Source organism: Phyllosticta citribraziliensis, assembly GCF_038025025.1.
Source record: "Phyllosticta citribraziliensis strain CPC 17464 chromosome Unknown J3D65scaffold_15, whole genome shotgun sequence".
Classification (NCBI taxonomy): Eukaryota; Fungi; Ascomycota; class Dothideomycetes; order Botryosphaeriales; family Phyllostictaceae; genus Phyllosticta; species Phyllosticta citribraziliensis.
The window spans coordinates 175,681-193,203 of NW_027117352.1; the positions used below are offsets into that span (position 1 = coordinate 175,681).

The 17,523-nt window shown below is 53.2% G+C and overlaps 6 protein-coding genes across 6 annotated transcripts; 2 read left to right on the plus strand and 4 right to left on the minus strand.

Annotated features, from left to right (window-relative positions):
* Positions 1-23: 23 nt before the first annotated feature.
* On the minus strand, positions 24-1,493 carry J3D65DRAFT_641290 (ASF1 like histone chaperone-domain-containing protein). Its single transcript, XM_066801877.1, has 4 exons — positions 1,240-1,493; positions 1,148-1,187; positions 782-1,090; positions 24-735 (listed from the first exon to the last, which is right to left on the minus strand). Exons 1-4 carry the CDS (start codon positions 1,346-1,348, stop codon positions 375-377), a joined length of 819 nt encoding a protein of 272 aa, XP_066650179.1. The 5' UTR covers positions 1,349-1,493; the 3' UTR covers positions 24-374.
* A 1,951-nt stretch (positions 1,494-3,444) lies between these two features.
* J3D65DRAFT_672218 (uncharacterized protein) lies at positions 3,445-6,106 on the plus strand (the record flags this gene model as incomplete). The annotated part of the gene is made up of 5 exons (XM_066803461.1): positions 3,445-4,251; positions 4,335-4,454; positions 4,509-5,352; positions 5,413-6,044; positions 6,095-6,106. The coding sequence occupies 5 exons, from the start codon at positions 3,445-3,447 to the stop codon at positions 6,104-6,106; spliced, it is 2,415 nt and encodes an 804-aa protein (XP_066650180.1).
* Positions 6,107-7,215: 1,109 nt separating this feature from the next.
* J3D65DRAFT_158830 (Tat binding protein 1-interacting protein-domain-containing protein) lies at positions 7,216-8,563 on the plus strand. Its single transcript, XM_066794143.1, has 4 exons — positions 7,216-7,489; positions 7,546-7,572; positions 7,652-7,717; positions 7,777-8,563. Exons 1-4 carry the CDS (start codon positions 7,423-7,425, stop codon positions 8,274-8,276), a joined length of 660 nt encoding a protein of 219 aa, XP_066650181.1. The 5' UTR covers positions 7,216-7,422; the 3' UTR covers positions 8,277-8,563.
* A 706-nt stretch (positions 8,564-9,269) lies between these two features.
* Positions 9,270-9,923, minus strand: J3D65DRAFT_158832 (uncharacterized protein). The gene has a single exon (XM_066794144.1). It carries the CDS (start codon positions 9,781-9,783, stop codon positions 9,433-9,435), a length of 351 nt encoding a protein of 116 aa, XP_066650182.1. The 5' UTR covers positions 9,784-9,923; the 3' UTR covers positions 9,270-9,432.
* A 1,549-nt stretch (positions 9,924-11,472) lies between these two features.
* Positions 11,473-12,416, minus strand: J3D65DRAFT_641312 (uncharacterized protein). Its single transcript, XM_066801878.1, has 3 exons — positions 12,271-12,416; positions 12,053-12,220; positions 11,473-11,849 (listed from the first exon to the last, which is right to left on the minus strand). The coding sequence occupies exons 1-3, from the start codon at positions 12,335-12,337 to the stop codon at positions 11,599-11,601; spliced, it is 486 nt and encodes a 161-aa protein (XP_066650183.1). The 5' UTR covers positions 12,338-12,416; the 3' UTR covers positions 11,473-11,598.
* A 1,211-nt stretch (positions 12,417-13,627) lies between these two features.
* J3D65DRAFT_641316 (uncharacterized protein) lies at positions 13,628-14,961 on the minus strand. The gene is made up of 3 exons (XM_066801879.1): positions 14,645-14,961; positions 14,292-14,585; positions 13,628-14,194 (listed from the first exon to the last, which is right to left on the minus strand). The coding sequence occupies exons 1-3, from the start codon at positions 14,667-14,669 to the stop codon at positions 13,863-13,865; spliced, it is 651 nt and encodes a 216-aa protein (XP_066650184.1). The 5' UTR covers positions 14,670-14,961; the 3' UTR covers positions 13,628-13,862.
* Positions 14,962-17,523: the final 2,562 nt, after the last annotated feature.

The window sequence follows — 17,523 nt, forward strand, 5'->3', positions numbered from 1 at the left end:
GGTCCTTGTAAGGCCATGCAGGGAAAACAATCATTTTATTTTGCCATGTAAAAATACGAATAGAACTCCCAACGCGAACACTTAGATAGCGGATCTTTTCAAAAGCGCCGTCCTGTCGAAAACCCCCTCAAACTACCATCACGACCTTAAAGAGCTTGGAAGATTCCTCGCATCCATTTCTCCAATGGCTAGTCTGTCTCCACACTCGTAATGGTATTCTTTCAATGGAATCGTAAACGCCGTGCGCACCGTCTCCATGCTTCCCAAGCAGCCCATCCATCATACCTTGTCTCCCAACATCATGTCTTCGTTTCCAACTTCCGTTTGCGCGCTCTGGTTAACGGACCCGGGCTGGTCAACGGATCCGGGCTCTCCTAATGAACCATGACGTCTGAATGCTGTGCCGCGACAGCTTGGGCCTTGTGATCGTCATCCATTTCCATGTCGTCGTCTGCGTTTCCGTCGCCTTCAATCTCATCTTCGTCTTCGTCTTCGCTGCTCTCGGCCTCAATGTCCACCGAGCCAGCGTCGGATGCCGCATCGTCGTTGTTCATGCCGGCAGTGTCTTCAGCGCCGCCCATTTCTTCGTCGTCGCCCTCGGCCTTGGTGCCGTCGTCCTCCTCTTCAAGCTCCTCCTCGTTCTCTCCAGCGGCGTACGCGTCCTCGTCGTTGTCAAGCAGGTCGGCGTCGGGTTGGTCCGGAGGGAACTCTGCAGGCGCGGTTTCGTCAGAGTCCCTAGCGTCTTGTTAGTTTTGTCCAAGAGTGGTGGTATTTTTATTACCATTTTATGGCAAAGCGAGTGACCCTAGGCTTCTCGGCGAGAATGTTGCGGCGGACCTTCTCGATGACAGGCTTCGAGGGCGGCTCGACATTCAGAGCTTCATCCATGTATTCATTGTTGACGTAGTATCCGACGCGTACAAACTCGCGCTTGTCGTAGCTGCAGCTGAGGAGAATGACGGTGACGCCCAGGATCTCATTGTTGGGGATTCTTTGCAGGTTTGGCGGGTCGGCCTCGAAGACAAACTTGTTGACGCCGACAGGAATAGGTCCGACAAGCAGAGAGTCGAGCTCTTGGTCGTAGTCGGAGCTATCGAACTGTTAGCGGATGGGGAGGACTCGGTCGGTGTGGATAAGGCATGCGTACGAAGTAGCGGAGCCGACGTAGGTCAACTTCCACTCGAGGTCTGAGGAATAGTCAGCGCGAGTTGCAGGTAGCATCTGTCGGGGCCCTCTTACCAGACTTGAGCGACTCAACGCACTCGAAAGTAATCTCGAACTCGTATTTCGCGTCAAAGGGCGCGGGGTTGTTCAAGACGCTGACGTTCAGAAGCGACACGACAGACATGATGGTAACAGTAAGTAAGGTTTGGTGGGAAAGAAAATCTGTCGCGGTAGGGCTACACGCCTTTGAAGATGGAAAACGTGGAGAGGATGGAACAAGCAGAGCGATCAACCCTGGGTGAAGGAGAGGCGGACCAGAGTGTTTACCAGGTCCCGTCGGCGCAAGGTAGGTCGCTTGGTCGAGAAAGCGCGCACGGCCCGCAACACGTCAGGTACGCGAACGCGTCGAATCACCTCGCCCTCGTCCTCATGCTCCTCTCACCTCGCAACTAGACTCATCCACGACACCACTGCCCCGTTTCCAGATTCCATCGTTGGTTTGCAAGACGTTCTCCCTGGCGAGAGATGGTTCTGATGATTCTTGCTGATGCGCTGCGACCTGTCCACAGCCTCCGCGGTCCTCATTCTCGTCGACATGTAGCAACCGATGCGTTCCTGGACCAACTCCCCAAGCCAACTCTGCCCGTTTCACAGCATCTGTACAAGACCGTTGCCGAGACAAGATTTGATTCGATGACAGGATGATCTCCTATCTATGCTCTATGGAGCGACCGCTGTCTTCATAGGGGCTGTCCCACTGCGGCCGATGACTTTCTTTGTTTTTTTCGTTTCGAATCTCGTTCCTAGTGTCTCATCTCAGCTCTTCACTTTGAACTCTATTCTTTCTACATGTCTGAATATATCTCGTTATCCTTGCCAATAATTTCGTCCCCATCTTCTCCCCATTCTCGAGTGTAGCCGGACTTCCAGAAATCGCGGCAACGAGGAAGACACATCCACAACTTGGACCATCTCCAAGGCAACAGTCTCTCAGACATTCATCACTACCCGACTTTGCCAGCTTGTAAAGGCAGCCTTGTCGTGTCGGGGACAGATGAGTGGCGGTGCAAACACCTGCTGTTCCACTCACGTCATCTCCGCAGCTACCGACTCACTTTAACATTTTCCATTTTGAGGGCCTGTATTCAGCTTGCAACCGCCTGCGGCTCTTGCTACCCCGAGCTCCGTAGACGCGACATGTCGTCAGGACATGCGCGTGCTCGAGAGCCGTTGTCTTGGAAAAGTTGAGAGATGGCAGGTGCAGTAGCGTTGGACGGCACGACAGGGTTGACCCCTTTTGCTTCGGTCCCCTTTTGCATGGAGTCTTGGGCGAAAACGGAAGGAGGCAATAATTTTTTCGGGCAGCAATTTCACGGCCGCAAAAATGGACAATCTTAAGATGACGTTGTAAGGGCAGCGGATACGTCGTATTCGGCGCAGGTGGTAGCAGAAGGCGAGGCCGCTGAGTGGGAGGGACTCAGCCTCTGGGGCGAGGTTCACGTGGAAGGGCGCAGCGCGGTGGTGTCGAGAGTACTTAAGCTTATGTAGATAGATAGTTTGATCTATTACGGGCAGCGACCTTAATCTTCGTCTAAAAGCTTGACCCGATCTGCGGACGAGGAAGCGCGGGCCATTGTCGACAAGGCCGACGCGTGTTTTTTTGAGGCGCAACACGCTGGGCGGCCGGGCAGCCTGAGTCGAGGCGAAAGGGGAGGCCGGCGGGTCGAAACAGGCAGAATCACGATTGATTGATCAAAGCAGACCTATCAAGGGCGCGCGTCTTCTTTGTCGTGTCTCAAGCAATTCAAGCTCCCGCTTCCGGTCCGGGCTGACGCTGTCAACTGCGCAAGGTTATATCCTACACGGCCCCCGCAAACTGCGTCAGCGCTGCTTGCGTCGACCAGACCGACCGACAATTTCTCTGTTCGCCCGTCCTGCTGCCATCCATCTCTGCAATAATCTCCAAGCAAACACCTGGATCCAGTGCGCACGCTGCCATCTTCCACCCACGGCCCAAGAGCTTCCTGTACGTTGCACCGTCCGTCACCCTAGCGCCCAGGCCCGCCACTCGATCCCTCGTCCATCCCTCTGCAGCGCTGCGCTGCACTGCACTTGATTCTTGCCCCCTCCGACGCCCATGTGTCTACACACTGTCTTTGCTGCCGAACATCCAGACCCCACGTGCAGAAAAGCAGGGGGCTGACCGGGTCTCACACAGCGCGCGGAGTTCTAAGCCGAGCTGAGGTCGATGCGCCCCCTCAGGGCAGCGCAAAGCGAACCATGAGCCATCACCACTACTACCAGCAACCTCAACAGCTGGGCCTAGGGGCTACCTTTGTACCTGGCGGAACAGACGATTATTACATCCCCCACCAGCCCGACCTCGTTTCCCCTGCCCCGCACAGAGTCTTACAGGACGACGTTAGCCAGATCCAGCAGTCGGTCGCCCACCTCGAACTCGCAGCCAACGGAACACCGGGCCTGAACGGACGCCAGGCGAGCAGCGCCGGCTCGACAAAGTGGAAGCACGCCTCCGTCTACTCGCAATTTTCAAACCACAACACCGGCGACATGCCCAACTTCACGCCCTTCCCCAAGCTCGCGAACCAGCCGCCGAACGTGCCCCCCACCGACGACGAGAAGGAAGCCATACTCGAGAATGCCCGCACCGGCGTCCTCAACTCCAACGACCCGGAAATGCAGCTGGCATGGGCTCAGGATGCTCTGACCTTTGTCGACGCCGCCATGGTCCACGCCGAGCGCGTCCACGCAAACTCGCCGAACCGCCCTCCCACTCCTGCTGTCGAGCACCAGCTCCGCGTCGACGCCATGAACATTGTGTCGTTTCTGGCCGACCAACACCATCCGCGCGCCGAATTCATGCGCGGCATGTGGCTCGAGTTTGGCAAATTTGGAATGAGGGTGGACAAAAAGGAGGCCTTTCGGTGCTATTCCCGCGCCGCGGACAAGCAATACACTCGCGCCGAATATAGGATAGGAATGCTCTTTGAGCAGTCCAACGACCCTGTCAAGGCTTTGGCCCATTACAAGCGGGGTGCTGACGCGGGAGATTCGGCTTCCAACTATGTAAGAAAACCTCGAAGAAAAAAAAATAAATAAGCAAAAAAGAAAGAGAGAATAAAATTCAGACAACGCTAACATGAAGCCAGCGCCTTGGAATGATGACTTTGCTTGGTCAGAACGGGCAGCCTCAAGACTTTGCCCGTGGTATCCAGCTCATCAAGCACGCTGCTGAAACGGCAGACGAAAACGCCCCTCAGGGCGCCTACGTGAGTTTGAATTAAGCTTACAATCGATCAGCCAATGATCTAACCGCGGGACAGGTTCTGGGCATGTTGCAAGCGCGAGAGCTCCCGCAAATCAACGTTCCTGAAATCTACTTGCCCTACGATGAGCGCGCGGCAAAAACCAACATTGAAAAGGCTGCCTTCCTTGGGTTTGCCAAGGCTCAATTGAAAATGGGCTCCGCCTTCGAACTCTGCACTCTTGGATGCGATTTCAATCCGTCACTATCGCTGCATTACAATGCTCTTGCAGCAAGGCAAGGTGAGCCTGAGGCCGACATGGCCATCAGTAAATGGTTCCTCTGCGGTTACGATGGTGTTTTCCAAAAGAACGAGGAGCTCGCGTACGTCTACGCTGAGCGCGCCGCAGCATCTGGCCTCGCCACGGCCGAATTTGCTCTGGGATACTTTTTCGAGATTGGAGTCCATGTTCCGGTAAACATTGAAAAGGCCATGGAGTGGTACGACAGGGCTGCCAAGAATGGCAACAAGGACGCCATTTCTCGTCTTGAGAACATCCAACTAAACCGGACTTTGTCCAAGAATGACCATGAAAAGGTCGCCATTAACAAGATCAGGTCCCAGTTCGGCTCGAAGAAAGGCCAGAGGCCCGATAGGTTCAAGACTGCGCAGGCAAACCCCATGCCCGCCATTCCTGATGGCATGCCATCCCCGCCTAGCAGTGTGACTTCGCCGGGAAGCTCACGTCCACCCACCCACGGCTCGACAACGCCTTATCCGCTCGAAGACAGGCCTCCCACGGTGCCAGCCGGAGCCCCCTATGACCGTCCCACCTCCGCAGCCCCCTACCCGATGGACAATGGTCCTCCTATGGTCAATGGTCCGCCTCGTGTTGGAAGTGCAAGGCCAGCGGGTTATGAAAGTATGCCTCTGCCCCGGATTAACACTCGGCCGATGTCAGCGTTTAATTTTGCTCCTCCAGGTCCCGGAACTCCAGGTACTCCTTCAGGCCGTATACCGCCACCCGGACCCGGCCCGAATTATGGTCCTCAACGCCCGCACACGAGCAACGACCACATGAGCCCGAACGGCCGCAAGCCCGTTGGAAATGGTCAGCGCATACCGTCCGGCCCGTCTGGTTACAGGCAACCTGGCGGATACCCTGTCGAATACCCCGAACACGGCCCTCGTCCAGGCAGCGCCGCCCCCATGGGTCCAGGAGGTATGCATCCCAACAACCCTAGCAGCAACAAGCTCCGCAAGTCCAACGCGCCGTCCGTAGACATTGGATTCCAGGCACCTCTGGAGCAAAAGAAGCCCATGACGTTGCCCGTCGGCTACGAGCGCCACAGCACCATCAACTCTACCCCCGCCACCGGACCGCCCGTCGTCGCCCCTAACAGCAGGCCCGGAAGCGCACGCCCCCAAACGAGACCAGAGAATGGCCACCGTCCTGTCCCGCAAAAGACTGAGAGTGCTCCTCCTCCGAACAACCAACAGACGCCGCCGCCTTCCACCGGTCCCAAGCCGGCTGCCACGGCCCCCGTACCCAGCAAAGGTCCCAAGACTTTTGATGAAATGGGAGTGCCAAAGGTCAAGCAAGACTCTGATTGTGTAAGTTGTTGTCCTGTGCGATTCAAACAGCACGTACTGATACGCCGTAGATTGTCATGTAGATAGGAAACGGGCGCACAGGCTCCTTGGATACCTTCACATTGATACCAAATAAGGAGTTCTAGGTCACTTGCAAACGACGGGAGGTTGTGGCATTAGGAAAGGTTTGGCTTGTTGGAACCTCAAACTTGCACTTATTGTTTCTTGTCCGTTTTTTGCCTACAGCGAGAATTTTGGCATAGCGTTGCACAGACATTGGACTGGGAGGTCTGAACCTCCACCAATGCGTGTTCGCATTGAGGAGATGCATGGTTGAAGACACTGGGTTTTGCACTGGGCATGGATGCATCGGATGCTGTTTTGGATCCTTGGTCCTTTTCTGTATGTGTTTTCCGTTCTAATGCCATCACGCCCGCCATGTGGGCTTTGTAGAAGGGGTGACGATGGAACCCTAGTGAGGTTTATGTGCTGCAAGGTCCTGGCCAGACAGGTGGACTTGGCCGCGAAGGAAAGAGTGACTTGCAGGTGAGGCATCAGAGGAAGGTGGGTGTCGAAGGGGCATGTTTATCAACCGCTGACCCGACTGAGTCTTATGCCAAAGACTCATTTTGCATCGATCGACTATTTTGACTTGTCTTCCATTGCTAGTGTTCTTGCATTCTATTGAATTTCGCAATCAATCGTTGCTTCGAGCACCATCTTTCGTGGTTACCGGGAGGCCTCCGCCTACCCCACCAATTATGTCCTTTGATCTCTCGTTTGACACCACCTTCGCCCTCTACTGCACACTCCTCTTTCTCATCTTTCTTATTATCTTCACACATATGGCACTGTCGCGCTCATCCTGACCGCCTTCGTCGCCCACGCTACCGTGTACTCCGCGCTCACGTCTTCCGTCTCTAACGACGCCTTTCTCACTTCACCTGAAAGCCGATTCCGCCGCCACCATAGCAAATCCGTCTGAGCTCGGCAAATTTCTTACGAAGGCGGCGACGCTGTCTACGAATACCGTGTTCCGTCCCTAGTCCGCACGCCGCCAACTCGCATTGCCCCGGTTCCGCGCGTACCGATTCTGCGCTGCGTCTCTGGGACTCGGCTTCATTCGTCTCCCCCTTCTCAGCAAGCGACGAGTCTCCTAGCTATACGAACGCACACACGGCACACCCAATTCCTCTCTGGGTCAGTCGCGTATCATTTACCTCAACGCTGTGCCTCTTTGGCGCTCCCTTCGGTCAAGTGGAGAGCTCCCTCAGCGCCATCGTCTTCACGAGGGTACCAAGGAGAATCGAAGGGCGCGCGCTGGTGGAACAAGAGGAGAGGAGTAGCAAGAAGCCGCTGCAGAAGTTGAATGCGGGACGTGCGTTGAGGGAAAGACGACATGCCGCCGCGCAAGGAGAAGGATGCAAAGGACGGGGCGAAGGCCGAGAAGATTACTGGATCTGAGGGTATGTACGTGTGGAGCGAGGGTGGGACGGACACGATGCTAAGATTGGACTGGCAGCGGCGGATCTGGTGCTCAAGTATTTGAGTAAGTTGCGATTCCACGACCCTCGACTCGAACGGTTCTAGGGTCTTTTCCGTGGCTTCAATGCTGACCAGAGACACAGACGAGCAAAACCGCCCTTACTCCGCCAACGACATCAGCGCAAACCTGCACAACAAGGTCACCAAAGGTCCTCATCCCCCCTCCCTCTCAACTCTTCCATCCCGTACTGACCAACCGCCGCCACAGCCGCCGCAACCAAGCTCCTCAAAGACCTCGCCGACAAAAACCTCCTCATCTGCCGCGCCTCCGGCAAACAACTCGTCTACCACGTCCCACAAACCGCCAACGACGCCGCCGCCTCGCCCGAGCACCTCGCCGCGCTCGAATCCCAGACCACCACGCTCAAGTCCAACACCGCCGCCGCGCTCGCAGAAGCCAAAGCTCTCCGATCGACCGTTGCGACGCTTGGCGCGACGGTGCCGCTGCCGGAGCTGCGTGCCACGGTCAAGGCGCTCGAAGACGAGGTCTATGAGGCTGAGACTCGCGTTGCGGCGTTCAGGGGTGGCAGCGTTGTCCCTGTCAGTGCGGAGGAGCGCCAGAACCTGGACCAGATGGTGCGCAGGTGGGAGAGGGCGGAGAAGGCGCGGAAGAAGATTGTCAATGAGCTGTGGGGCATCATTGTTGATAATGTCGGAGACAAGGACGCCCTGGCTGAGTTGAGGGAGAGTTTGGGTCTGGATGAGTAGGAGAAGCAAGTGGAGTGACTCGCTGGGATGGAGTTGAGGTGTACCGGGAGCGATGTGTTTGCGTCTTTGCTGGCTTTTGCTCACTTCCAGCAAAGCTTGGATGGCCGGATCCTGCGCGTAGTGGATGGCCGGGCCGCGGGTTTTCTGGAGTTGCTGTCGCCGTCGTTTCCACCATTCTTCGATTTTCTCTTCTCGTCATGTCAAGCTTTTCGTCTCATTGCTCGTGCGGCCCTGGTCACATAATAGTACAAAAAGCTGCGAATCGAACAAATCAATTGCTAGGTGGTAGACTCTGCTGACGACTCTGCTTCCTCCCTGTCTGTCTGTCTGTCTGTCTGTCTGCATTGCTTCGCTGAGGCTATTTGTTGTGCATGCTTGCGATTCTTGTACTGACCGGCCGCTTAGAGCATGTCTGCGGTTGATTTGGATATAGCTGGTGATATTTTGGTGGATGACGATCGTGGTCTGAGAGTTTTACTGTGTCTCCATGGTCGTGGGTGGAGTTTGAGGTGGTAGTGGTATTTGCAGTGGTGGTGTTCCCATTCTCTACTTTTCATCCGTGTCCTTTTTCCTTTTTCCTCTTCTTTTTTGGTCTTCGCACGCCCCCCAAGTACGCTGTCGGATTGCAAGTAGATACACTGTAAACCGAGCAAGTCCGTGTGCGCGCATTGAAGCTTTGTTCCGTGGATTTTAATGTCCTTCTTAGCAAAAAAGGGGTGGATGTGACAGCATTGTGTGAGCTTGAATTGTCTATTGATTGAATTCACAACGAAGATATCTAGCTTGACCGTTCTATATCTACTCGATAAACAGTCTGTGTGATTTGGCATGGACTCTATCGTTTTACGGGGTGGGCGTGCCGGCTGCCGCTTGGGTCGGTGATGTGCTTCTTCGATACCTTCTTTTGTTCGTCGCTATATTTCTGTGGGTACGTTTGTTCTTGTCTGGGGTGCGGTGTGTTCTCTTGGTCTCGTGCTTTCTTTGGCGTTGTGGGATGCTGAGGTGGCGTTATTGTCGGCGCTGGGAAAAGGGGTCAGTGAGTTTTCAAGGGGGGGAGGGAGGGGGTTGTGGATGAAAGGTCTAGTAGAGGTGGAGTTAAGGGAAAGGATTCGGTATGTTGGTTTGAAGTTGGCGTATGGTGAAATGTGTGTAAAGATTATGGCGGAGGGAGAAGGAGAAGGGAGAAGGAGAAGAGGGGAGTAGAGGAGAGAAGAAGAGGAGAGAAGAAGAGGAGAGAAGAAGAGGAGAGAAGTAGAGGAGAGAAGTAGAGGAGAGAAGTAGAAGGAGGAGGTAGAAGAGAGATGTGGAACAGAAAAGTGGAAGGGAGAAGGAGAAGGAAGAAGTTGAAGAGAGAAGCAGAAATGGAAAAGGGTGGAGGACAGGTAAAAGGGAAACTCAAGCTCACCCCTGTCCTCCTGAGACGACCCGCACCCCGCCGCCACACCCTCCGCCGCGTCAGCGCCACAACCCCAGTCCAGCGTACCCACGCTCGACGAGTAGACCGCATTTCGCACGCCAACCGAGGAGAATCGTTCTCATAAAGAGGGAGAATCGTCTGTTGATATCGTCCGCGCTCCAGGAAGATGGGCCGGGGTCTTGTTGGGAGAGCGACAAGGTCTAATCCTTTGTGGGGCCATGGGTAAGTGGCTTGATCAAGAGGAGAGTAAGATATGGAGTGAACGAAAACGACGGACCAGACGCCGGATGTTGGACTGTGTTGTTTTGGTGGTGTTTGTTGAAGTGTTTCCACACTGGCCGCCAAAGGCGCTTGCGAATAATGTAACCAATGCAAGGGACAAATACCATTAAGACGAGACCGAGTATTCCGACGACGACCTCGGCGGACAGTGAGGTGCTGTTTGAAGTTGATGGGGTGGTGGTTGGTTCTGGAAAATGTTACTGGAAAGTTTTGTTTTCTGAAGAAAGCCCGGCTTACCGCTCATCGTTGAATATGTGGACTGGCGGATTGCGACAGATCAGCCTTGAGAAACTTTCTTGTAAGCGGATTCAGGTGATTCTGGACTTGAAAGTCTCCTAGCATCCAGAGTTCTCGAAAGGTGCCGAAGACACTTTATACATGAGGTGAACTCTAACACAGGCGGCATTACTAGACTAGCAGTAGGGATGCCGCGGGCAGTGTTACTGCGCAGCAAACGATGATGAGTCGCCTCAACGTGGTCAGCATGCAGGATTCAGGGCCATAAGTTGATGCATGCAGGAACTTACCCACCAATCAGTGCTGTTTTTTGACATGCTCAAAACTCACTTCACCCCACACTCGGGAGGCGGCTTTGCCAACCAATCCGCCCCATTTCTCGCCACCTATGGTTACACAATAATTATCAGTACACTGTTAGAGTGCATCTTGTAAAGAAAATTTTGGTGTAGACAGACAGTCGGTGATGAGAGTGATTCGGCTGACTGCCTGATGAGGACTAGCTTAGGCAGTGCGGCCGTGACATCAAACAGGGCCACTTGCGGCCAATCGATGTCCTGAGCAGCTGCGAGTGGCTGCCCACGTTTGATCGGTCGCCTGCATGGATGATCACCCTATGGTGCGGCGCCTATCAGCCTTTTTTGTGCATGGGCATCCGGTCGTGTGGCGACCATCGTCCTTTGCACTGCGTCTCAATTTCTCTTCGACTCCATTCCAGCTTTCAGCCTCTTGCCAGTCGACCAGAAGCCGTTCCAACGGCATCCTGTCAATTTACTTGGATGAGCTTTGTCCCCATTTGGTTCGTCGCCGCTCTCGCGTTTCTGAACCTTTCCCCGCGTCAGACTGTTATTTATTTGGCCACAAAAACGGCGCCTTGAATTTTCGCTGACGCAACTACTTTGTACGTTTCGCGCCTGAGTTACGAAATGAAGTCGTGAGGACAGCGGACAATCCGATTCCCGCTTTTGTACACACTGATCAGGGGGGACGGGATAATGCCGCCTCTGTGCAACAAAGACTCGTGTCCGGTGTTCTGGCAAACGAATCGGACCCATGATCCCTGACCGTAGCGCACCCGAGAACCGTTGCGGACACGCGGCTCTGTGTGAGGCGACAATTCCTGCGCGATGACGTGGGGTGGGGGACCGACAGGCGGGGACGGCCGAGCGATAAAGGGCAAGCTGTGCCCGTCTGATGGACTGACTTTGGCTCTATCACGACTGCACCTCAGGGTGTCGATGGTCCACAACATTTTTTCGTCTTGAATTTGCGCATTATTCAACTATCCACAACGCCGTCACTTCGCGATACCTGTTCCCAATCGCTCAACTCCGTACCTGAACACCCCAATGGTCCGCGAACTCACTATATGGATACACCATGCCGTCAGGGATGTGTCTCCAAGGTGTCCATATCCGTACACTCCATATTGTCCTCAATGGTAGTGACGGAGCGCCAGACTCCAGTAGTCCTCGACGAGGGTAAGCTGGAAGGAAGATCTTCAAGATCAAGATCGAGTTCAAAAAAGGGCAAAATGTTGCGACGGACATGGCGTCGGTGGCGATATCGGCCCTGCTGGCCAGGACGAAGGCCTCGGGACTGGATTGGTGACTGGCTTGGCCCTGATGGCAAGGGTTCTGGAGAAATTGGCGTGTTAGAAGTTAGTCTGCCCGAAGTACGAAAGAAAACAGAAAGTGGTGCCAGGTATGGATGGTTCAAAACCAAAATATCCATCATGGAGCGCTCAGTGATTGGTGACGGTCCCAGACAAGGAGAGTCCACCAGATTGTGTGGGTCGAGTTGTTGACCACGGACCGTCCGGAGTAAGAGATGAACTGACCTGACGCTCCGCAGTTGCGCCTTGTCGAGTCCTTCTTCATGACGGTTGCCATGAATGGCCAGAACCATTTCCGACACATGAAGCCGGTGAGTGGAACGGCCACTGCCAGAGCTAATCCAGCTAAACCGATTTTGGCCTCCATTGACCAAGTGGCATCGTTCTCTGGCGCTGAGTATGATCAGTACTGAATCAGACTGTTGTTTTGGGAAGCGACGAACCAATGAAGCCAGTTGAAGATGCATTTAATAGGTCGGTATGCACAGATTCGATGGATTCGATAGCCATTCTGCGTCCTTTGTACAATTCCAACGATCATAAAAGACCAAAATCGACAAAGGGAGGAGGATGGTGGATTGAAAAGAGATGGGAAAGGGACTTATTTTATGCGACCCTTTCGAGCAGAAGTAGGGTCGGTATAGGTGAGTCGCACGAGCTGTTGATTGGGCATACCGGTACGCTGCTCTATCGAGGCTTTGAAGCGTCAGGGGCCGTGCAACTGTCCCAGCTCCCCGTATAAACTGCAACTCTTGACCTCGGGCGTCGTTGCCTTCGACGCATGCCAACGCCGCTGTGGCAAGCAGAAGGGAACCTTTACCGACCTGTCTCGCGTGTGCTGTCGCAATTCATGTGCTGCTGCAGTTTGCTGCGCAGTCATCACCAGCCCTGAGCCTGGCCCGGTGTCGAACTGACTGAGTTCTCGCTGCAGTCCTTCTTAAAAAGCGCACCTGCGTGGGGAGCAAATTGGGAGACCAGGTCGTCACTGCGGGAAATGCTACAGTGCCACGCTCGTGGGGAGCAAAATGGGCGACTAAATCGTCACTGCGGGAACTGCTGCAGTGTGACTAGGAGTGACATTCGACAACGTCGAGGTTGCTATGGCTTGCGGGATCGAATCTGGATTTCTTTTGGCCCCCGCGTCGGAGACTCGGTTGCACATGGTGCACCTTCTACTACCGGCTTGCCTTTGCGCAAAGCAATTCCTCCTCCCTCGGCCTGTCGATCCTTACGAGTCAAGGTTTTTTGGCCATTCTTAATTTGCGCACGAAGCACCTATGATCCAACACCGTTGCCTGCGTGAGATAGAGGTCCGCAAAGTCTAGTCGCGTAAATTGAGTGTTCCGTGGGCCACTTGGACATCCGCTTCCACACCCCGCTCGGCCTGTCAGCTTACGCCGACCAACGTGTACCCATAATTTTCTGTTGGACCTCTGCTGCCGGCCCATCTGAATTGTCGGCTTACACCGGCAATGGATTCAAGAAGAGTGTTATTGTCTCCATCCAGTCTTGGTATTTTTTTCAATTCGCCACGGAACGCACTCGCGTTGAGGAAGGGTGCCATTCCTGCGCGCATCCCATGTCAGGCCTATCGACGACCGTCTGTTACCCCTTGGTCATAGACATAAGTATAACAATTTAATCTTTGATTTCCTCAATCTTCCAATCCGTCCATCTTCCCAACTGTGATTGCGAGGATTCCCGTCAAGACGGTGCACTAGCGGGAGCGAAACCGTCCACGCGCACGGACAGCGGCCCGTCCCGCATCATCACAGGCCATTCCTTGTCTTGCACTTTGAAGACTTCTCATTGCATTTCAGTGATTCTGTATAATGAACTAGTAAATCATAAGCATCGATCCGTCGTCCCAATCTCTTCGGTGGTTGTTTGCCAACTCCAGCTCAAATGCATGTCGTTTCTCATGTTCATAATTCGTTCCAATTTCATGATTTGACAAAAGAAATGTGTTCCCCAGTTCCCCAGTTCACCTAAGGCATTCAGACTTGGACGTTTACCAAGCATTTAGCCATACAGATCACACGCCCAAGGGTTGAGGCTCTGGAGTAGACGTATCGCAAGTTGACCTTTCCAGTTCCGTCTCTGGCGACTTGAAAGGGAAGTCACACGGATCAGACGATGAACGGCGCAACGACGTTGGTGGCCGGTCTGTTGTCGAGATTCGAAACTCTTCATATGCGACTCTGTACATTTTTCGGTGTCCGAGAGAGGAATGTGAACGTCGTTTGAAGGTCTGAATATCGGCCGGCTGGATCTCCAGTCCCTCCTGAGGCGGACTCAAAGGTGGTGGTGGTGGCAGGTTTTGAGGGAGGGGCTCACGTCGGACTTCGATTGGAACATCCGGTTGCTCTGCTCAACTCAGTATGGCTTCAATTAAACAACTAAAGACTCGCGGTATCAGGAGGACAAACGGAGACTTGTCCTCTACCGACTAGAATGAACTTACCTGGATCCGGTCCCTTGCTGGATGACGAGAATGTGTTCTTGTAGGATCCGCACAGGCGAGGAAAACAGTCCCCCAAAGCGACTACATGGCTCACAAGCCACGCGCCAACGGCTTTCAATGTGGTGGTAAACCGTGAAAATGATCGTGAAAGGTTGCGCTTGAAGATGCCGTAAAGATTTGATTCAACAGCCCAGTTGATTACAGCAGTGACAAAAGGGACAGCAATCGCGACCAAAATGGCGATCAGTCCGAGTTTAGCCTCAAGGGACCAAGAATCTGCACTTTCGGGGCTTGCTGTAAGTTGTTGAATTAGCAATGATACCATACATTTAAGTGGGCAAGGATAGACGAACCACTTCGGACTGGGATGGGCGGCATGTCGCTGAGACTGACTGAAAGAGGGTGAGGACGAACTCTGAAGTGAATGACTTGTTCGATGAGAATGCTGAGAAAAGTGCAGTGATCCAATCCGCAAATACTTTATACAGACCATGGCTCGCGTAACGCACCAAGGAAAATTCAGAAGAAAAGACGGTAAAGGGTTTGGAGAGCCTAGAGAATTCACTTGTGTTGGGTGTGGGGTACCTTGACGAGGTGGCTTGGATTGATTGGACAGTGTCGTTTCGCTTTGCGACGATTCTCGTCCGCATCCCTGGAAATCAGCCTTGGGGACACTCCCAAAGGTACAGTTCAGGTACTGTGCCACATGCAAAGGGTAAGGTGATATGGCGGTGCGCACGTTGCGCTTTCCCGGCCAATGGATTTTTCGCACCGCCACCACCAACACGCCGAGGACAAAAATGTCGTCAGATGTGATTCTGTGCATGAAGATTTTGCGCACCCGAGTCCATGGACAAACGAATCCTTGTTTACGTGCGGAGTCTACCCTTTGTCCATCTCTTACATTGCGATCAAAGAAGACGCAGGAAGCGAGTGTTCAGTCATTTCCACGGAGCCGGGAAGTCAATCAGAGCTCTGGAAGTTGTGAAATACAGACCACAGTTTGCATGAGGAAACAGGATAGGAAAGACTGATCGACAGGTTGCAGGGCTGACCTCCCCCATTCGGTAGGCATGTGACTAGCTGGAAGGATTCCAGTAGGGACGTGGAGAGGTGCAGGTATGCCCAACTCATTGCAAGGCTGATCAACGGTCTCGAAGCAGATAGATCTGCATCTGTCAACGAAAACGGCGAGCCGGACATCGTCTTTTCTGACTGTCACCTGCCTTGCTTGCTAATCAGTCGGAGTGTTGTTTGAAATCCTCTTCTTGTTCTTTCCAGTTTACAGTGAGTTCGGCAAGGCATCAAGTTGCAGAACAATCCGAAGTGGTCGATATCTTCTCCTGATTTCAAGGCCTGCTGGTGCGATGCAAGAGCAAACAGTAGACATTTTTTGCAAAGACAACAACCCGCAGGCGATGCCGCGGGTCCCGTCTCGTCCCTTTATCTTTATCCCTTCTCTGTTTGCCGCGTTCCCCTCCTGGTCTGTTGCGCTTCGACAGTTTGTCGAATCCAATCTCTCAGACGTTCATCCTAGTGAAATTGTATACTGTCGCAAGTCCCTTGGACAGATTGCGCATTGATTGATTGGATCAGGGCGACAGCTTGGATCTGCGTGTCCGGCAGGTGGAAAATCTCCCGTGTTTCCAACAGCGATGCGACCGAATTTTGATCGTGAGATTGCCCAAGACGAACAAGATCATTCAAAGCAAAGTGACGAGGGCTTTGAGCAATCGAAATGCTGTGGCAGACTGCACGGCGAGCGGGCGATACGCCGCACCTGGTCATGTCAGTCTAGAGCCACGAAAGTCAACGGCAAGCAAGCTGGTGCACCGTCTAAACAAACTGACGAAGAGTTTTTGCGCTGAGAGCCAGGTTTGCTCGCTTCCGATGCTGCGACTGACATGCGTTGTGGATCCCCACTTTGGGGCCAAAATGCCAACGTGTGTTTGGTTTGCTGCCCTTCTGTCGTCTGACGAGGTACTTAAAGCCTTACGCCCCCGACTTCTGTGTCGGCTTCGACCCAGAAATTCGCCCCCAAACTGACCCCTCCGACTCGTTCTACGACAGTTGGGGTCTTCCCACAACAATCTTCCGCACCAATTCCTCGCCTGTCAGTCTACCTGTCGACTTTGGCTAATGTTTTGAACAGAGAATCTTTCAAGTCTTTCAAGTCGCATTCCATCCGAGATCTACCGTTTCAACCATATGAAGTCCTGCAAAACTTGACCGTTTCCTCGCTCGTCGCGTTCGACGCTTCGTTTTTCGTAGCGCTGCGCGCAAATCTGAACCTTCACACTTGTGACCACCAAAACAGGGGCCTATGTTCAGGAAACATTGTACAATTCTCTTGATAATGGTGGAGCGCGACAACGGAAAATTAAGGACAAGAGCTCTCCAGACCCTCTTGGTATCATAACAAAAGCGCGTGCCCAAAGTATACCCTTGCGCGACAGGAACCTAACACGGAACAGCAAAAGGAATTTATTTGTGTTGAAAACCATTGGAAATGAAACGCTCCTTTGTGCTCCAGATGATGCTTGACAGCGTCTAATTGCAATAATTCCTGGGCTCTCAGAGTCGGGAAGTGACGAGGGACTTTTGTTTGCCGGTTGTATTATTTAATGTTGGATGAAACCGCGCTCCCTAACTGAAAACTGACCCGGTATCGTTGTCGGAAGACCACTAAGGCTCATGAATACCAGAAAATCAACACGAGCAGGCGTCGGAATGTGTCCGCCTCGATGATTTGGCGATGCGACCGGTATCATTGTTGGCAGCATGGGGACAGCTTCTGCTTAATTTAACTTTGGCGTTACTTGAAGATGATCTGTCTTTTACCTGGATCTTCATCTCTACGAGAAAGACTCGCGCTGAACAACTGTCTGATGATGTGGAGGATTCGGTTTCGAAATACAAAGCCAGAAAGTGGTACTAGGACTGCCAGTACGAGACCAACAATGCCTATTATTGCTTCGGTTGATGGACCTGATTCCCCAGACGTCGATTCTAGTTGTATATTTGAACCTGCCACAGTGAGATTGGTAAGTGCTTGTAGGCAGGGGAGCGTTGACTAACTGTTCATGATGGCCTAGGTCTCAGTTCCTTTTCTACAGATGAGATTCAGGAAGGACGAAGTGAGGAAATCAAAATTGCCAGGAGATCAATGAATGCAAACTATGGTGTGAGTGAAAAAAGTAAGATGGAGAATCAAGATGTTTAATACTGATTT

What these genes read in the sequence shown, in the direction of transcription:
- J3D65DRAFT_641316 (XM_066801879.1), bottom strand. Translation starts at nt 14,669, where the DNA reads ATGCCGCCCATCCCAGTCCGAAGTG. An exon ending in GCCCATCCCAGTCCGAAGTG is followed by an intron (nt 14,586 to 14,644) that starts GTTCGTCTATCC and finishes AACAACTTACAG; the next exon opens with CAAGCCCCGAAAGTGCAGAT. An exon ending in CAGCAAGGGACCGGATCCAG is followed by an intron (nt 14,195 to 14,291) that starts GTAAGTTCATTC and finishes TGAGTTGAGCAG; the next exon opens with AGCAACCGGATGTTCCAATC.
- J3D65DRAFT_641312 (XM_066801878.1), bottom strand. Translation starts at nt 12,337, where the DNA reads ATGGCTATCGAATCCATCGAATCTGTGCATACCGACCTATTAAATGCA. An exon ending in ATCTTCAACTGGCTTCATTG is followed by an intron (nt 12,221 to 12,270) that starts GTTCGTCGCTTC and finishes GATCATACTCAG; the next exon opens with CGCCAGAGAACGATGCCACT. An exon ending in GCGCAACTGCGGAGCGTCAG is followed by an intron (nt 11,850 to 12,052) that starts GTCAGTTCATCT and finishes CAATTTCTCCAG; the next exon opens with AACCCTTGCCATCAGGGCCA.
- J3D65DRAFT_158832 (XM_066794144.1), bottom strand. Translation starts at nt 9,783, where the DNA reads ATGCGGTCTACTCGTCGAGCGTGGGTACGCTGGACTGGGGTTGTGGCG.
- J3D65DRAFT_158830 (XM_066794143.1), top strand. Translation starts at nt 7,423, where the DNA reads ATGCCGCCGCGCAAGGAGAAGGATGCAAAGGACGGGGCGAAGGCCGAG. An exon ending in TCTGGTGCTCAAGTATTTGA is followed by an intron (nt 7,573 to 7,651) that starts GTAAGTTGCGAT and finishes CCAGAGACACAG; the next exon opens with ACGAGCAAAACCGCCCTTAC. An exon ending in GCACAACAAGGTCACCAAAG is followed by an intron (nt 7,718 to 7,776) that starts GTCCTCATCCCC and finishes CCGCCGCCACAG; the next exon opens with CCGCCGCAACCAAGCTCCTC.
- J3D65DRAFT_641290 (XM_066801877.1), bottom strand. Translation starts at nt 1,348, where the DNA reads ATGTCTGTCGTGTCGCTTCTGAACGTCAGCGTCTTGAACAACCCCGCG. An exon ending in CGTTGAGTCGCTCAAGTCTG is followed by an intron (nt 1,188 to 1,239) that starts GTAAGAGGGCCC and finishes ACTATTCCTCAG; the next exon opens with ACCTCGAGTGGAAGTTGACC. An exon ending in ACTCGCTTTGCCATAAAATG is followed by an intron (nt 736 to 781) that starts GTAATAAAAATA and finishes ACAAGACGCTAG; the next exon opens with GGACTCTGACGAAACCGCGC.